Source organism: Hordeum vulgare, chromosome 6H (assembly GCF_904849725.1).
Source record: "Hordeum vulgare subsp. vulgare chromosome 6H, MorexV3_pseudomolecules_assembly, whole genome shotgun sequence".
In the NCBI taxonomy this organism is placed as follows: Eukaryota; Viridiplantae; Streptophyta; class Magnoliopsida; order Poales; family Poaceae; genus Hordeum; species Hordeum vulgare.
The window spans coordinates 111,181,285-111,197,757 of record NC_058523.1 but is presented as its reverse complement, the minus strand read 5'-3'; the positions used below and the strand labels follow the sequence as shown (position 1 = coordinate 111,197,757).

General features: G+C 44.5%; 2 protein-coding genes and 1 long non-coding RNA gene across 4 annotated transcripts; 2 read left to right on the top strand and 1 right to left on the bottom strand.

Moving 5' to 3' along the window:
• Window positions 1–3,323: 3,323 nt before the first annotated feature.
• On the top strand, window positions 3,324–8,819 carry LOC123402147 (homeobox protein knotted-1-like 2). Of its 2 annotated transcripts, none has more exons than XM_045096027.1 (6): window positions 3,324–3,747; window positions 4,514–4,634; window positions 7,623–7,813; window positions 7,889–8,020; window positions 8,103–8,239; window positions 8,340–8,819. In XM_045096027.1, exons 1-6 carry the CDS (start codon window positions 3,439–3,441, stop codon window positions 8,341–8,343), a joined length of 894 nt encoding a protein of 297 aa, XP_044951962.1. In that variant the 5' UTR covers window positions 3,324–3,438; the 3' UTR covers window positions 8,344–8,819. The 2 variants fall into 2 exon arrangements, with proteins under 2 accessions (XP_044951962.1, XP_044951961.1); XM_045096026.1 differs by having other exon boundaries at window positions 8,329–8,819.
• On the top strand, window positions 4,641–6,353 carry LOC123402148. Its single transcript, XR_006611241.1, has 2 exons — window positions 4,641–5,349; window positions 5,428–6,353. It is a non-coding gene; the product is annotated as an uncharacterized LOC123402148 (long non-coding RNA).
• A 5,648-nt stretch (window positions 8,820–14,467) lies between the features above and the next one.
• Window positions 14,468–15,282, bottom strand: LOC123402892. The gene has a single exon (XM_045096859.1). It carries the CDS (start codon window positions 14,928–14,930, stop codon window positions 14,622–14,624), a length of 309 nt encoding a protein of 102 aa, XP_044952794.1. The 5' UTR covers window positions 14,931–15,282; the 3' UTR covers window positions 14,468–14,621.
• Window positions 15,283–16,473: the final 1,191 nt, after the last annotated feature.

Below are 16,473 nucleotides of genomic sequence, written 5' to 3'. Positions count from 1 at the left end.
TGGGATTTGTCACTCCGTGTGACGGAGAGGTATCTCGGGGCCCACTCGGTAATACAACATCACACACAAGCCTTGCAAGCAATGTGACTAAGTGTAAGTCACGGGATCTTGTATTACAGAAAGAGTAAAGAGGCTTGTCGGTAATGAGATTGAAATAGGTATGCGGATACCGACGATCAAATCTCGGGCAAGTATGTTCATACCGAAGGACAAAGGGAATGACATACATGATTATATGAATCCTTGACACTGAGGTTCGTTAAGATCTTCGGAGAATATGTAGGATCCAATATGGGCATCTAGGTCCCGCTATTGGATATTGACCGAGGAGTTCCTTGGGGCATGTCTACATAGTTCTCGAACCTGCAGGGTCTGCACACTTAAGGTTCGACGATGTTTTAGTATAGTTGAGTTATATGTGTGGTTACCGAATGTTGTTCGGAGTCCCGGATGAGATCACAGACGTCACGAGGGTTTCCGGAATGGTCCGGAAACGAAGATTGATATATAGATGGTTTCATTTGGTTACCGGAAGGTTTTCGGGCATTACCGGCATTGTATCGGGAGTGACGAATGGGTTCCGGGAGTGAGCCCAAAGGCATAGGGTGGCGCCACAAGTCCCTAGTGGGCTGGTGGAGACAGCCCAAGAGGGCCTTGGCGCCAAGGAAAGAAAACCAAAGAAAAAGAAAAAAAAAGAGGTGGGAAGGAAGAGAAGGACTCCACTTTCCAATCCTAAATTGGAGTAGGATTGGAGTAGGACTCGTCCTCTCCTTTGGCCGGCGCACCCTTGAGGGCTTGGCCCTCAAGGCAAGCCCCCTCCCCCTCCCTCCTATATATAGTGGTGATTTAGGGCTGATTTGAGACAACTTTTGCCACGTGCAAGTCAGATATAGACAAGATAGTTCTTCCTCTAGATCGTATTTTTACGGAGCTCGGGCGGAGCCCTGCAGGAGTAGATCGTCACCACCACTGGAGTGCCGTCACGCTGCCGGAGAACTCATCTACTTCTCCGTCTTGCTTGCTGGATCAAGAAGGCCGAGATCATCGTCGAGCTGTACGTGTGCTGAACGCGGAGGTGCCGTCCGTTCGGCACTAGATCGGAATGGATCGTGGGACAATTCGTGGGACGGTTCGTGGGGCTGATCGAGGGACGTGAAGACGTTCCACTACATCAACCACGTTTCTTAAACGCTTCCCGCTGTGCAATCTACAAGGGTACGTAGATCCAAATCTCCTATCGTAGATGGACATCACCATGATAGGTCTTCGTGTGCGTAGGAATTTTTTTGTTTCCCATGCAACGTTCCCCAACAATAGCTACTGGTCATGGACTCATGGTCCAAGGAGGACTACTCACGACACGTCCGGGAAGCGTCCATGGTGGTGGAGAAGCTCCGGGGGTCAATCCTCCCTCCAACAGGGTGCCGGGAAGAGGTCTCGTGACGCTCCCAATCTTGGAAGCGCTGAGGAGGCGGAACGATGGAGAAATTCGCGATTCCAGAAAGTCTGCGAGGGTTTCCTCACGGATCTCTAAATATAGACCAAAGGAGGGCACTAGAGGAGGTGGGACCCACCCAAACGACCTCCTGTCGCGGCCTAGGGCCTGGCCGCGCCAGCAGGCCGCATCGGAGGCCCCTGGCCCCCCTCTGGCCCTCCTTCGGTGACCCCGAAGCTTTTGTTTCGCTGATTTTTTATATATTTTTCTGGATTTTTTCGGGCTTCCAAAAATTGGGTAAAAGCCCGTGCAAAATAGACATCAGCACACAGAAACTGTCACCGGGTGCAATGAGTTAGTAGGTTAGTCCAAATATGTGTAAAATGATATAAAAGTGTAGCAAAACATATAACATTGTCACCCAAATGATCATGGAACAAGTAAAAGTTATAGATACGTTTGGGACGTATCACCCGCGCCGCCGCGCCTTCGCCCCGCTCGCGCCGCCGTCGTCGAAACCGCCCGATGGACAACCACATAGACATCCCCCTCACCCCCTCCTATGCCCGCGATCCCTCCACTGCCGCCACAAGCGCCGGCGCAAACCCTAGCCCGACGAGCTTTGGGCTCGTCTCCGCCGGAGCTCCTCCGAGCACCGGTCTCGCGCTTAACCTTTTCATGACACCACGACGACCTCGGCGGGTGGTGGCGCGCCGGCGCCCGCCGTGACACGCGCCCCCCTTGAAGATTCCAAATGCACCGGCGGTGAAGAAGGCCGTCAAGAAGGTGTCCGGAAAGAAGAAGAAGGCGGATGATGGCTCCACTAGGCCGCCGAAGAAGAAACTTGCACGTCGTGCGACGGACGCGGCTCACGGGCGCAATATTTGTCGCCGCTGCTCGAGCCAGCACACTCCGTCGCGCTAAAATTTCTAATTTCGACGCTGCAAAATCGTTTTTGCGCGTGCGGCGATACCGCGACTATTGAAGATGCTCCAAGGCATACGATTAGGGCTGGACCAAAAGCTCGTAGCTCGCGAGCCTAATGAGCGCTCGATAGTTCGGCTCGTTAAGCTCGTGGCTCGCTTCTTAATGAAGAGAGCCAATCATCAATTTCAGCTCGTTAAGATTAACGAGCTTAACGAACAAGCTAACGTGTTTCACGAGTGGCTCGTTAAGCTCATTAATAACAATACAACATATTTTCATCGTACATGACAAAATTTACGTAGCACCTCATCCCATCTACTCAATCTAATCTATATACAAAGTTACAAACTAATGAATTTTTTTATAGGCACCATTTTTTCTTTTTAAAAACCACACCTACACACTTATCATATACACCGTCACACATTAAAATCTGTTAACAAGCGCTCGCGAGTACTCACGAGCTTAACGAGTTTCAAACGAACCGAGCCGAGCAGGGTTTTCAGCTCGTTAATCTTAATGAGCTTAACAAGTCGAGCCTTCACGAGCACGAGCTTAACAAGCCGAGTAGCTCGTTAATCCACCCCTATATAGGATCAATGCAAATATTGTCAATCCACAACATATAATTTCAAATTCAAACTCACATTCATTCATGAGGTACGAAGGAAAAGAAATCATGCAATGAAGAGTGACCAATAGTATGGCATGTCACCGTTCATGCTAAATTTTAAATGTGTTCTTCTCCATGGATTTTTAACTGTAATTTGGTCTCGACGGCGGCCAGCAGCTGTATCTCCTCGTCGGTATCGACGCCGTAGGGTGCACGTCTCTGCAGTCCACACCTCACATACTTTGACGAGCTCGTCGTCTCGCCCGCTCGCGGACAGTCGTCAGCTGCGACAAGGACGCCAACCCACCCTGCCATCAGTCATCCACTCCGCCCGTCCCTCCCACCCCCACCAACCAAAACCCACAACCGCCGAGGTCGTTGCGCCTCCTCTCCCCCCTGAGCGCCCCGCCTCCGCCTGCCTCCCTCCACCTCGCCACCCGACGACGCGGCGACGGAGGGCTCGATGTCGTTCCACTACCCGGACCACGGGCTCGCGATGGACGCGGCGGCGGCTGCCGCGGCCGCCGCCTCGTCGCCAAACCCTAGCTTCTCCCCCGGCGGCGGCGGCGGGGAGAGGGAGAAGGCGGCCGTCGCGGCCCACCCGCTGTACGAGCGGCTCCTGGAGGCCCACGTCGCCTGCCTCCGCGTCGCCACCCCCGTCGACCAGCTCCCCCGCATCGACGCGCAGATCGCGGCCCGCCCGCCCCCGCTCGCCGCCGCCGCCGCCGCCGCGGGCGGGCCCTCCGGAGGCGAGGAGCTCGACCTCTTCATGGTATCTATGGCTTTCGCGCCCCTGCCCTTTATTTTTTTCCTGCGTTACCATGCCACCTGGTGCCGTGCCTGCCTTGTTAGGGTGTGTGTATATGCTTCGTGTGAACAATTGGAATTCGGAATTGGGATAAAATTTGCATAGGTTTTGAGTAGGGCTGGTGATGGGTTTGTGATGTGCACCGTGTGGCGAACGTGGGAGGGTCGATCTGACTAGAGGCTGCTGGTTATTATAACAACACTGCTGCAATTTCCTTATTGATTTGTTTCGTATGAAGTAGAAATGAAGCCAAAGCAGGTACGACTAGGGTTCATCGATATAGTGGCACCATACCTGTTGAAGCAGTGTAGATACGCCATGGGTGGTGGACCTTTTTGTGGTTTACAGCGTACTAACAACTTATTTGGCAGACCTGAAATGCCATACTCCCTCTGTCCCAAAATAACTGTCTCAGTTTCGTACTAGCTCTAGTACAAAGTTGTACTAAGCTTAAGACACTTATTTTGGGATGGAGGGAGTACTATACTAGCATACGTGCTCGTCTATATGAATTGCCCATTTCTGTCTTTACTTCGATCTTCTTTAGTAGTGCCCTTACGGCTACTGATCATCTACAATGCTTTTATGTTGCGCATTACTAGAATTTCCTCTTCTTTTCAGATACTCGTATATCTTCTAAGAAATGAATATGTTGCTTACATCTAGCATAATGTTTTTCTCTGGGTATAATCCTGCTTGTGGATTCTAATTGTCCTTCACTGGCTTGCAGACACATTATGTATTGCTTCTCTGTTCATTTAAAGAACAGCTCCAGCAGCATGTACGTGTTCACGCAATGGAAGCGGTGATGGGCTGCTGGGAGCTTGAACAATCCTTACAGAGTCTAACAGGTAAATGAAAGCTTTTCTGTGTATATTGCTTGAGCAGGGTGGCAGAAATTCTCCAATCTACTGCATGGTGATTTCAATAATTTGGAAACCAAAAACAGGTCCGGTCCTGAGATTTTGGGGGCCCGGGGCGAAACTAGAATCCGAGGCCCAATCATATAAAACATCATATTAACCGATATATGCATGTATGATTTTTTGCCAATTAACATGTAGAGTGCATGCACAAGAAATATTCTTATCAAATAATTTATACCACATATTATACCCTGAAAATTGGTACCTCATCAAGAATAGCATATTCTGTAATGAATTAAATATGTGCTCATGATCACTCACATTGTTACCATCCGTGTTGATGTCAACAATTATCCATGGTCCATGGATCGTTCTTGTTATTCTGTCAACTAATGTACTCATTTTCTCTTTTTCCTTCCTCACGACGGGATGCATACTTCATAGCTGACATGACTGCTGAAATTTGAAGTAATAGTAAGCAATTTATCATGCAAAGATACAAAGTCACAAAAGTAGATCAACCCAATAAAATCTTACCAACTGTCACACTGAATTCACACGTGACAAATCACAAATAAATATCTAACCCTAAATTTGTACGAGTAAGAAACAAATATCTAGCTAGCCAGGACTTGAGGAGTGGAGGATGGAGGTAAGATCTGCTCTCGTGGATCATGTCCCAGTATCACGAACAGCAAGGGTGAGCATCCATCAAAAGAGTCTCGGTCATCTTCTTCAGCAGGTCCAGGATGAGTAATATGCAAGGTTTGACCTCCAGCTTCATGCGTACGATCATCATACTTCCGACATCTCTAGCACCACCGTCGACATCTCTAGTGCTGCTCGATCATTGGCGTTTTGAAGACCTGCCAAGTCATGAATGCCCTGGCCACCTTACGCAACAGGTTGATATTGAATTTTTCAAGTCATGAATGCCCAGGTCACCTTTCTTCGTGGGTCTACATATTATAAGCCACCTTACCATATGGTATTTCCTTTTGGTGTAGCCACCTTGCCAGAAAAACTTCCTGATTGTTTTGTTCATACCACCAATAGTTGTCTTTGGCAGCTCATACGATAACCTTGAACTCTTCAATTTGTCTAAGATTCAACCTTGAACTCTGAAATCGTCTAAGAATCAACCCTGAACTATCAAAACCGGCTAGGAATCAACCCTTCTCTCCCCTAAAACTGCTTTTCACTAAGTAGACCTAGTTTTGACCCGTTGACTGGCCAGCCAGAGCCACGTCAGTGTAGTCACTTAACCCATTTTTGATCAAATTGTGTCAAAAAATGGAAGTGTCCAAAGAAATCTTTAAAATCAACACCAATATAGTGATCATTCTGGGAAAGTTTCACACAATTTGGCATAACATATTTAAAAATACCCTGAAATTTTCAGGTCTTTTTAGTCAAATTTTTGTCAAAAGAATGGAACTGTCCAGGAAATTTTGAAAAATTCTGTAAAATTAACGCTAATATAGTGATCATTCTTGGAAAGTTTCACACAGTTTGCCCTAGCAGATTTTTGAAATGTCTTGAATACAGTGTCAGCCCATTTTTGGTCAAATTTTATCGAAAACACAATTTTCCTGTGCCAGCGATAGTGTTCCTCCTTTCCATCCATCAGTCTGTTTTTCCTCCAACGTCCAATGACACCCAGTCAGCCACATGTAACCGGCTACTACACACTGCTACCCCAAATACTTAATAGGCCGCTCTCCCTATCAGCATACATCTGCCCCTTGTCATCGCTTTCCTGCAAATTCATTTTCAGACCTTAATTTCGTTCAAACATGTAAAGCAGCAGCTTCAGATTCCTGGCACCTTCCAGCTCATCTTGTATGAATAAGATGGTATCATCAGCATGCTGCAATATTGCTATGCCATGATCCATCAGATGTGGTACAAAGCTAACAAATAAACCATTTTCCTGTGGCAGTTGTACCATTTTATGCAGGTAATTAGCAGGAATGTTAAAATGAAAGGGCATTCATGACCAACATAACATCCAAAATAAGATCTAATGCTGTCATTAAGTTCCAATGCTATCATTAACTTTGACACTCAAAAGTACCATTCACGACCACAGATCTGAGCCATGTGTTATTATACTTACGCTCTCCATTTTTAATTATAAAATGCATTGGAATTTGCAGTGGGAATAGCTAGTGAATTGATCCTTGTAATAAAGGAGAAGGAAAGTTTGATAAATGTGGGAAACGACTTAAACATCAATAAAGTAACATGCACGTCTTATCATTATGAAAATCTTGGTCCTTACAATACAAAATGAAGGGATATCTTCTTAGGTATACTATAGTTAGTGCACACGTAGAAGCCACATTACTTAATCCAGTTAAGATATTTATGAAATCAGGACCCATTCATGAAATAGATGTAACTGGACAGTTAGTTTGGATTTATTTAACAACGAATAGGTATCGAGCATATTTGGGTGGGAAGGGTCTGACTTTTAATAGCTGCTGTCTGTTGCGATGAATGAATAGTTAGGATGCTCTAGTCTGCCCGACAAAGTCTTTTCCATAGCTTAAAGTTGACTTATTATGCTTCTATTTTTTTCTTCCATTTTGTGTGCTTTTGTGGGCCACACATGTCAGAATTTTAATGTCATGTTTGAGGCTTTAGCAACAATTTAATTAACCTAACAGCCTCGCAGGGCAGACTTTTTATACTAAAATGTTGACAAGGAATTCGCTTTGCACGCCTTGATTATATGTTTTACAATTTCTTAGGATGGTTTAGTCTTCAGATGTTTCACAGCCTCGCAGGGCAGACTTTTTATCACTTTGGAACTTAACTGCACATTTCTTAGGATGGTTTAGTCTTCAGATGTTTATATGTTTTACAATTAGAACACATATTTTTTGAGGATATCCTGAAGAAAGTGTTGATTATCATGAATAGAATAAATGGAAAACTGAGTTGTTCTTCTGTTGATTGATCCTGCAGGGGCATCTCCTGGCGAAGGCACTGGAGCGACTATGTCTGATGATGAGGATAACCAAGTGGATAGTGAGACCAACATGTTTGATGGAAATGATGGGTCAGATGGTATGGGCTTTGGTCCCCTGATATTGACCGAGGGTGAACGGTCGTTGATTGAACGTGTTCGACATGAGCTGAAGAGCGAGCTTAAACAGGTAACAATGCAGCCTAAAAATTCTTCGTTGCCTCATTCATGACATAATGTTGACCAAAAACTTCCTACCTCTTAGGGGTACAAAGAAAAGCTGGTTGATATCAGGGAGGAGATCATGCGAAAGAGGAGAGCTGGTAAACTTCCTGGGGATACTGCAGCTACATTGAAAGCCTGGTGGCAAGCTCATTCCAAGTGGCCGTACCCTACTGTACGTGACACTACTATCTCCAAGCTTCATTTTGCTATTAGTTTCTGTGTATTACTAAACAATTCCTGCCTGACCCATCCAGGAAGACGACAAGGCTCGCCTGGTGCAGGAGACAGGGTTACAACTGAAGCAGATCAATAATTGGTTCATCAACCAACGCAAACGGAACTGGCACAGCAGCAACACAGCTTCCTCTAGTGAAAAAACCAAGAAGAAAAGGTAGCATGCGGGAAAAACCATATTTTTCCTTTTCCTTGACAAGCTTGCACATTCTTGTTTATGGCTTCCTTTTATGCATGTAAAAAAAGAAACGTTACAGGTAATGACGGCGCGGAGCAATCGTGGTAGACTGGGTCCCAGATGAAACAAACTAGATGTAAACAATACAACCTTTATCATGAAGAGTGCTGCAGTATATCCTCTACCCCTCTCTCCTCTTTCTCTCTGGTGGGGCAACTAGATACGAAGACGACCCGTTCATTGGCGAAGAAGTCATCAGTAATAGTTGACTAAAAGTGGTAGTGGCTCTGGACGTGCAGTGTGAGTGTTTTGCTAATGTAATTTGTGTAAGCCCGTGTTGTATAACCGAGGAACGGAAGGGAGCATTGCATTGGTGTATGTACTTGTATATTCGATTCATCATGTAACAATTATGTTAGAGAAACACGGATTGGGTGTTTTGTGGGTGTGCCATGGTCTGAAACGAAACCGTTCTGTTTAAGATGTACTGGAAGGCTGGAAGGCTAAGTTATGCAGTAGTATTTGTAAAAGCTCATATATACGGATGATCACTTGCGTATGTACCTGTCAATGTGGTGGCTCTGCTTAGCGGTTCATCCGTTCTGCCTAGGTGATATACGCGTAAATAAGAGTCATATATATAATTTTGTATATTGAGTTGTCTTATCCATGTTTGTGTGTCGGCAATGACGACAAATGTAATCATCTAAGTGACGGAGTTTAAAGGACACCGTTAGGCATCAGACCATTGATACTTTACATCCTATCAGACTAATCGTAGGCTGTCGGAACGGAAGCAGGACCTACGTCTGATCTACTACTAGTTTAGCCCTGCATGGGATTAGCTGATCTACTACTAGTTTAGCCCTGCATGGGATTAGCTATAGCGGCTAATTGAGTGCTTCGTAACTGCTCACGCAACTACCGCTCGGGCTATTTCTCTCTCCATTCGATACTACCTCCCTGAACGTTGTTTGTCAGTACTAGTAGTTGCATGCTTCCTTAAATCACGTCAGATTACCTGATTCAGGCACTCATGTGATGGAAGCATTATTTGTGAGAAGAAACACATATGTTTGTTTAGAAAATAGATCTCCAAATTCTAGGGGTAAATCTCGTAAACGATTCTTCAATTCTAGGGGATAAATCTCCAACATACTACCATATTGTTTCTATTCCATCAACATACCACCTCATAGGGAAGCCTTTTCTCAATCTATGTCGATCACATGCCACAGAAGCATCACTTGTCCTCAATGCAAACATTTTTTTTCAACAAATGGACACATATTTATGTTATGTGATGGAAACATTTTTTAGCGAAACACTTCTTCAAGTTGGTGGAAACATGTTCCATGTGAGACACCTCATGCATTTTTTTTAAATGCCCCTATTTTTTTTAAGAATAACAAAGCTTCATTGGTTATCATCGGATTCCTTATATTGCTTCCAACAAAACAAATATGTTTTCCAAATATAACTCTTTATTACTATTTTAGCAGTGTCGGTCTGAACAGGTTGGAATTTTGCTTCCAGTTATATTAGAATAGGCATCCAAAGCAAGCCCCCCTCTGCTTCCATATAAAACTAGCCATCTAGGCATAATGCACCACCGACCGGTGATCAAATGATGGCACGTGTCCTTCCTATATATGATGGTTGTGCTTCCTTTCTATGGCGTCCATCCATCCTGGCGATGCTGTCCATCCAATGGTGACGATGCTTCCTTTCCATGGTGGACGTGCTTCCTTCCAGTGGTAGGCATGCTTCCCGCATTATAATGGTGGTTGTGCTTTCTTTGTTTTCTGACAGCCCAAGGGATTGGAGAGGAGCAACATGAATGGAGCGACCCTGGTGCACTGTTAACCGAGGGTCGTGCTTTCTTCAAATGGTGGGTGTGCTTTTTTCAAATGGTGGATGTGTTCTCTTCTGCTACCGGTCCAAGAGATAGGAACAACGTCAATATGGGTCCGTGCTTCCTTGTGATGGTGGTCGTGCATCCTTCCTGATGATCCTCCTGCTCCCTGGTGATAAATCATGCATTGGATATACATGAAGCATCAAATATATGTAGCAAAAAAACATGGTGATGAAGCACATATTGGATATATATAAAGCATCGAATCTTTGTAGCAAAAATAGAAGAAAGAAAACTTGCATATAATCGACCAGTACATAAGAAGAACTATAGGAGATCTTGAAAGTGTGGATGCTCTTAAGCAACCTTTAGTTGGTATAACAACATATACTGACTGGTAGCGTTGAAATTTGAAAACCCAAAACATCAAGATTGCACGAAAGATATGGATGCAAAAAATTGTGAAAGCAACATAGTTCATCACCATTATAATGCAGGAACATAAATAAAAGCGTGAAAAGATATGAAATTAAAATAGTTTCAACTTAACCCAACCAACAGAGTTCAGTTTAAATAACAATACACACAAACATGAGCAAATTTGAACTTCAATGCTGCCCGATCATGTGCTTGTTTGTGGATATGTATTACTAGATCGCAATGAAACAAAAGCATAGAACAAGTTGAGGATGCACCACGGTTTGGTGGAGTCATACATGCCTACCGCCAATGGGGCTACGAAGCGAGCCGTCAGTGTGGGGGTGGCATGCACACACACATGATGCAATTCCGTCTAAATTTAGAAGATCATCTATGATCTAGAAACAAAAGTATGAATTAAGAAGCAGAATATTAATGTAAGGTGGAAGCATCAAATTTTGAAACATAAAACAGAAAATATTTCCGGCAACCGGGGATGCATATTTTTGGAACCTTTATAAACGGAAGCAATGAAAGAAAACTTTCCAACATTAGTCATATTAATTGGAAGCACTGACTATTGAAACCGCATAATAGGCATGTTTGATGTGTACGTAACTATGGGCGATCGAATCATGTAAAAACTTCATCAACACATGAAGGACCTAACACATGATCTTCATGAATACTAGCCAGAGGATGAGCATAAATTACAATGAGTAATCGGCTGTTGGATGAATTACAAAGGAAATTCCATGGAAAAAAAATAGAAATCATCAAATCAAGGGCGATTGAAGCAGTGCAATACCTTCGATTTGGAGATGGATACTTCGAATAGGAGGTGGGTTGCAACCCACTGCCAGTTCTCCAGCCCACCAAGGCTACTCCGGCAGCTGATTTCTAACTAGCCGATCCATGAATCGATGTTGAGGATGAGGCCTCAAATCACTATTGCCAAGATGGTGCACTATCAATCTGTGCGATGACGAGGAGAGAAGGAGGAGCAGAAGGTCGACGAGGAGGATATAAGGAGGAGCGGGCGGGATGGGAGAGCTGGCCAGCTGGTCGACGACGAGGAGCAAAGGAGGACCACGGGGGCCGGAAGGAGATCGGATGAGACGAGCGAACTCGGGTGAGCACGGGATGGAGGAGGAGCTGCAGACGCCGTGTCCCGATTGGAAAGAGGGGATTATGGAGGAGATTACGCGCATACGTTGCCAGGGTCTTTTTTAAGTATTTCCTTATTTATTATAAAAGGAGGTATAATATCCAACGTCAGATTTGGAATAGATCGACGACCTTCCACAGGTCTGACGTTGGAGTCTTCTTAGACTATAGATGCAAAGCATTTTCCGAGTTTAAAATGAAGGATTTGGGTAAACCAAAATACCGCTCGTTACTACAACTTGAGCACCTTTATTCATGCATTATGGTATACTATGTTTTCTATATCCAAAATATATTGGAGAAGTTCATTGTGGACAAATCTTATCCATCCATAATTCTCATGGCAGTTCATTATCTAGACGTAGAGAAAGATCTATTTAGACCAAGAGACAATGGAAATGAGATATTGGATTCACGTTCCATAAGGCCATTGGATCCACCAAACGCAATTGGTTGGGACTCAAGAATATCTATCGATATCTCCAAAGGCATCATAAGCAAGCTTAGTGTTCCTACTAGGTGTGGTAGCCCTCTCATGAAGAGTTTTCAAAACAGACCTCACGACTACATCCACCAACCATTATCTCAATGATAATGTTTTCTTGTGTTGTTCGGATGCAAACAGGTTAAGCAATACCAAAGGCATCATAGACAAGCTTAGTGTTCCTACTAGGTGTGGTAGCCCTCTCATGAAGAGTGCGCCATTACTAACAATTTTTTTTCCATATTTTTTCCTTTTTTCTTAATCTGGGGTCACTATGGCTTAATCTCAAGTCAAATCGCACTTCATGGTCAAACTTCCCGGAAGGTCACCCATCTTCATACTACTCCAGCCCCAGCACGCTTAACTTCTCAGTTCTATCCAACCCGAGCACCAGCTCACTTAACAAACACTTGTTGATATATCTATCATATCAATCCTATTAAACCTTGTTGATGTTTAGGACTTTGTTCATGTTATAAGTGTGACGAAATTTTTAAAAAATATTTCAAACTTTCTGGTCATATTATGTATCACATTTCGAACATTTTTTTCAAAAATAAATAAATACGAAACCAATTTTTTTGCTGTTACTAGTGGCGCACCTAGCAAATGGTGCGACATTACTAAGTTTGATTTTTTTTCTATTTCCCCCCCTCTAGATCTTAAAAGCCCCGTATCTTTTATTCTGTTAGGTTTTTGGGGATTCTAAAAATCTTCAACGGGGACCCCCCGATTGAATTCGGATGTAACTTTTCGAGTAGATGATTTTTCATATAAAAAGCTTTTAATCCGAGTTCGTATGCAAAAGTTATGCCCATTTTACTAAATTCCAGAGAGATTTTGCAAATAAAGTCGAAATTCATTTTTGTAAATTTTCCCAACAACTAGACCACATATCACATGAGAAACTTATTTTCTTTTATTTTTTTGACATTTCCATTATTTTCTTTTATTTTTTTAACCGAAAAGGCGGTCCAGCGGGTGCATGTAGTAATGACGCACCTATACAAAGTGCGTCATTACTATGTGTATGACTTGGTCAAACCTTGGTCAAAGTTAGTAATGGTGCACTTTGTATAGGTACATCATTACTATGTCAACTTAGTAATGACACATTTACCCGAAGTGCGACATTACTAAGTTTGACCCAGTCATACACATAGTTATGACGCACTTTCTGAAGGTGCGCCATTACTATGTCAACTTAGTAATGACGCACCTATACAAAGTACGCCATTACTATGTGTATGACTGGATCAAACCTTGGTCAAACTTAGTAATGTCGCATTTTTCACCTGGTGCGCCATTACTATTTTGGTCACTAATGACGCACCTACACATGGTGTGCCATTACTATTTAGTAATGGCGCACCACATGTATAGTCGTCATTAGTGTCCATATTGTCTATAGCTGTTTTTCTAGTAGTGATATTATACTCTTTTTATCTTCATGAGTTTATTATAGAAGTTCTCATAAAGGTTTTTAATGAGGTAATATCAACATGAGATCATATGTCCTACTTTCTGTTTTCCCCATCGGGATTTTTAAGAAAGTATATACGACATATTTATTATCCTCTAAACTCTATGGTTCTCACATATTGAGTTAATGAAGACAACAACTATTATATGCTGCATCATTTTTTTCTTATTTTTTTCAGTGGGTTTGAAGGAGTTTTAGCAACATATCAAACACTATACTCCTCACATTTTTTCCACAGGGTTTTCAGAGAAGACCTTTCGAGATTATGATATTTTTTAAACAAGGATAGATTAAGTAGAGTGTTAAAACTTAATTAACATGTGTTAATTATGAGGGAATCTTCCCTTGTACCAACCGCAGAACCGCCGCGTGGGTTCATGCCATCTCTCCTGAACGGATGCCTCTTCAAGGCACCCCTTCTATCTGTATAAATATCTACAATCACCTAATGAAAGATCAAGGATTTACTTTTATATGTCTGTGTTTTGTCTCTCGTTCTACTTTCCACGGTCCAAAATGAATCAGTAGAGCATCGTCCAATTATTTGGCGCCACCCTTGTTGCCCCGCTCTGTCTCTCCGCCCTACTAGTTGACGACATATATTTTCCCCCACCAGCTGCTTTAATTTGGAGCGATCGAATACCCTTGTTTTTCTTGCTAGCCTTCCACGCCCTCTCCGTCAGAATGAAAGCGCTCTTCGACAATAGAATTGATCGCGAAATCCATTAGCCGATCCACGTGATCAATCGGTGTTGTAGACCGTGCGTGCAGCAGTGCGGCTTGGCTATGATCTCATGGAGAAACTAACACTGATCTGTCGATACAAATGAAACGTGAAACGTGACCAGCATCTTTAGCTATAAGTTACACACACACAGCAAACATGGAGATGAAACGGCCGAAGACACACCGAACAAAGCATACGCATATGGCCGAGCTACCAACAGATCTACGCGGCTGCGACGGCCGGCGGCGGCACAGACAACGGCCGCGCCCGGGTCGGCTGAGGCGGCGGCGGCGGCGAGGGGAAGCTACGGTAGAGGAGTCCGCCGTCGCTGAAGTCGTCGTAGTCGACGTCGTCGTCGCCGTCGTCGGGGCCCTCGTCGAAGTTGAGCGCGTAGCTGAGCGGGTCGTACCTGCCGACGCCGCGGCTGCCCCGCCTGCCCCACTGCCCCCGGTCGCCGTAGCCGAAGCAGCAGCACACCGTGGCCCGCAGCCTGCGCCGCAGCGAGCTCGGCGGCGAGGCCTCCATCTCCATGGTGCAGATATTTCGCGGACGCAGTGACACGGTCAGAGGTCAAAACTGCTGGCCGCGTGTTTAGCCAGGTGGTGGTGTTTTGTTAGGCGGATATTACGAATGGATTAGGAGCGGGGGTGGCGTGTGGACGTGGGGTGGTTAAGTAGGAGGAGGTAGTGTGTGGAAATGACGGAGAAGGACACGCTGGCTGGTGGTGGCACGGGTTCTCCACCTGGTACCATTAACATAATCTCACATAAGCATACTTTAAATACAAGCATCACTATGGTTAGTCGCCGTGGCCATCTCGTTCTGACGTTCACCTACCATTGTAATGATATATTCCAACTTTGTTGCTTTTTTCAAGCACATTTGTGGTTGTACCTATCAATGGGCATTCATATACTTCTTCTTCATCATGGATTCCGACGACTACTTCCCTGACATCGACAACCTCTTCGCCGACTTGTCTTGGGATCGGTGTTCTCGCCAACCATGTCGGCGAAGAGGTTGTCGACGTCGGGGAAGTAGTCGTCGGAATCCATGATGAAGAAGTCAGTAGTCGCGCTCCCCAAAATCCTTGTCATTCTTCTCCGGTACAGGACTCAAATAGGTGCAGTTTTAGAGGCCTACTATCCCGACCTGCGGTGGAAGGAGGCGAGAAGTCAGCGAAATTTAGTTCGCTCGGCTCATATGGGCAACCCACGGCGCGTCGTGACGAGGCGGGCGGCGGCGGCGGAGGAGGAGCGCGCGTGTATGTCTCTTTTGTTCTCAAGCTCATACATGTGTGGAAACATCCTTCCTTATAAGGAGGTCCAACTCCCACTAAACTAGCAATGTGAGACTAAACTTTTCCATCTCTTGCCTTGTACGAATGGGCTGCGTGGGCATCTAAGATTTATTTGGAATTTCTGAAATTATTATTGGGCTGGCCCAAAATAGATAAAATTTCAGCAATTCACCACCAGATCCGAGAGGCACACAAGATTTGCCTTTGGTTCCAAAACACTATTTTATATACTGATACTGCATCGGAGACTGTTAAGTTGAACTGTCACCTAGAACTCTATGCTACACTAGTAAGAAACTTGAACAGTGGACTAGGCCTTGAACTGTAAGTTTTCTGCGAATCTAGCTTCACACGGAGCCTTGACTGATACTAGGCTACCGTGAGACTTCCTCGCGGGTGGAGCTTATGCGTCATACTCCGAGACCTTTCATGAGTTTACTAGAGAGCACCCTACTCTCATAGATTGCGACGTTAACAATCAGACTCATATAGGTGTGTTCTTCAAAAGATGTTCCGCGGGACAACATCTCTGCTTCAATAAGCCACTTAGAACATATTAAGATGAACATCAACCGGCCATGCAGTTTAGGAAAGTATTGCATCTTCATGAGTGGTATTATCAATGATAAGGATACTTTCCTCTCAGTTGACCAACAACTTGTCTTCCACATCTAATTCACGGGCACTAGTAGAAAAGATGGCTTTGGTCCAGGGCCTGCAATCCCATTAGTCCTGGTTCACCCACGAATCGGGACCTATGATGTCATTAATTGG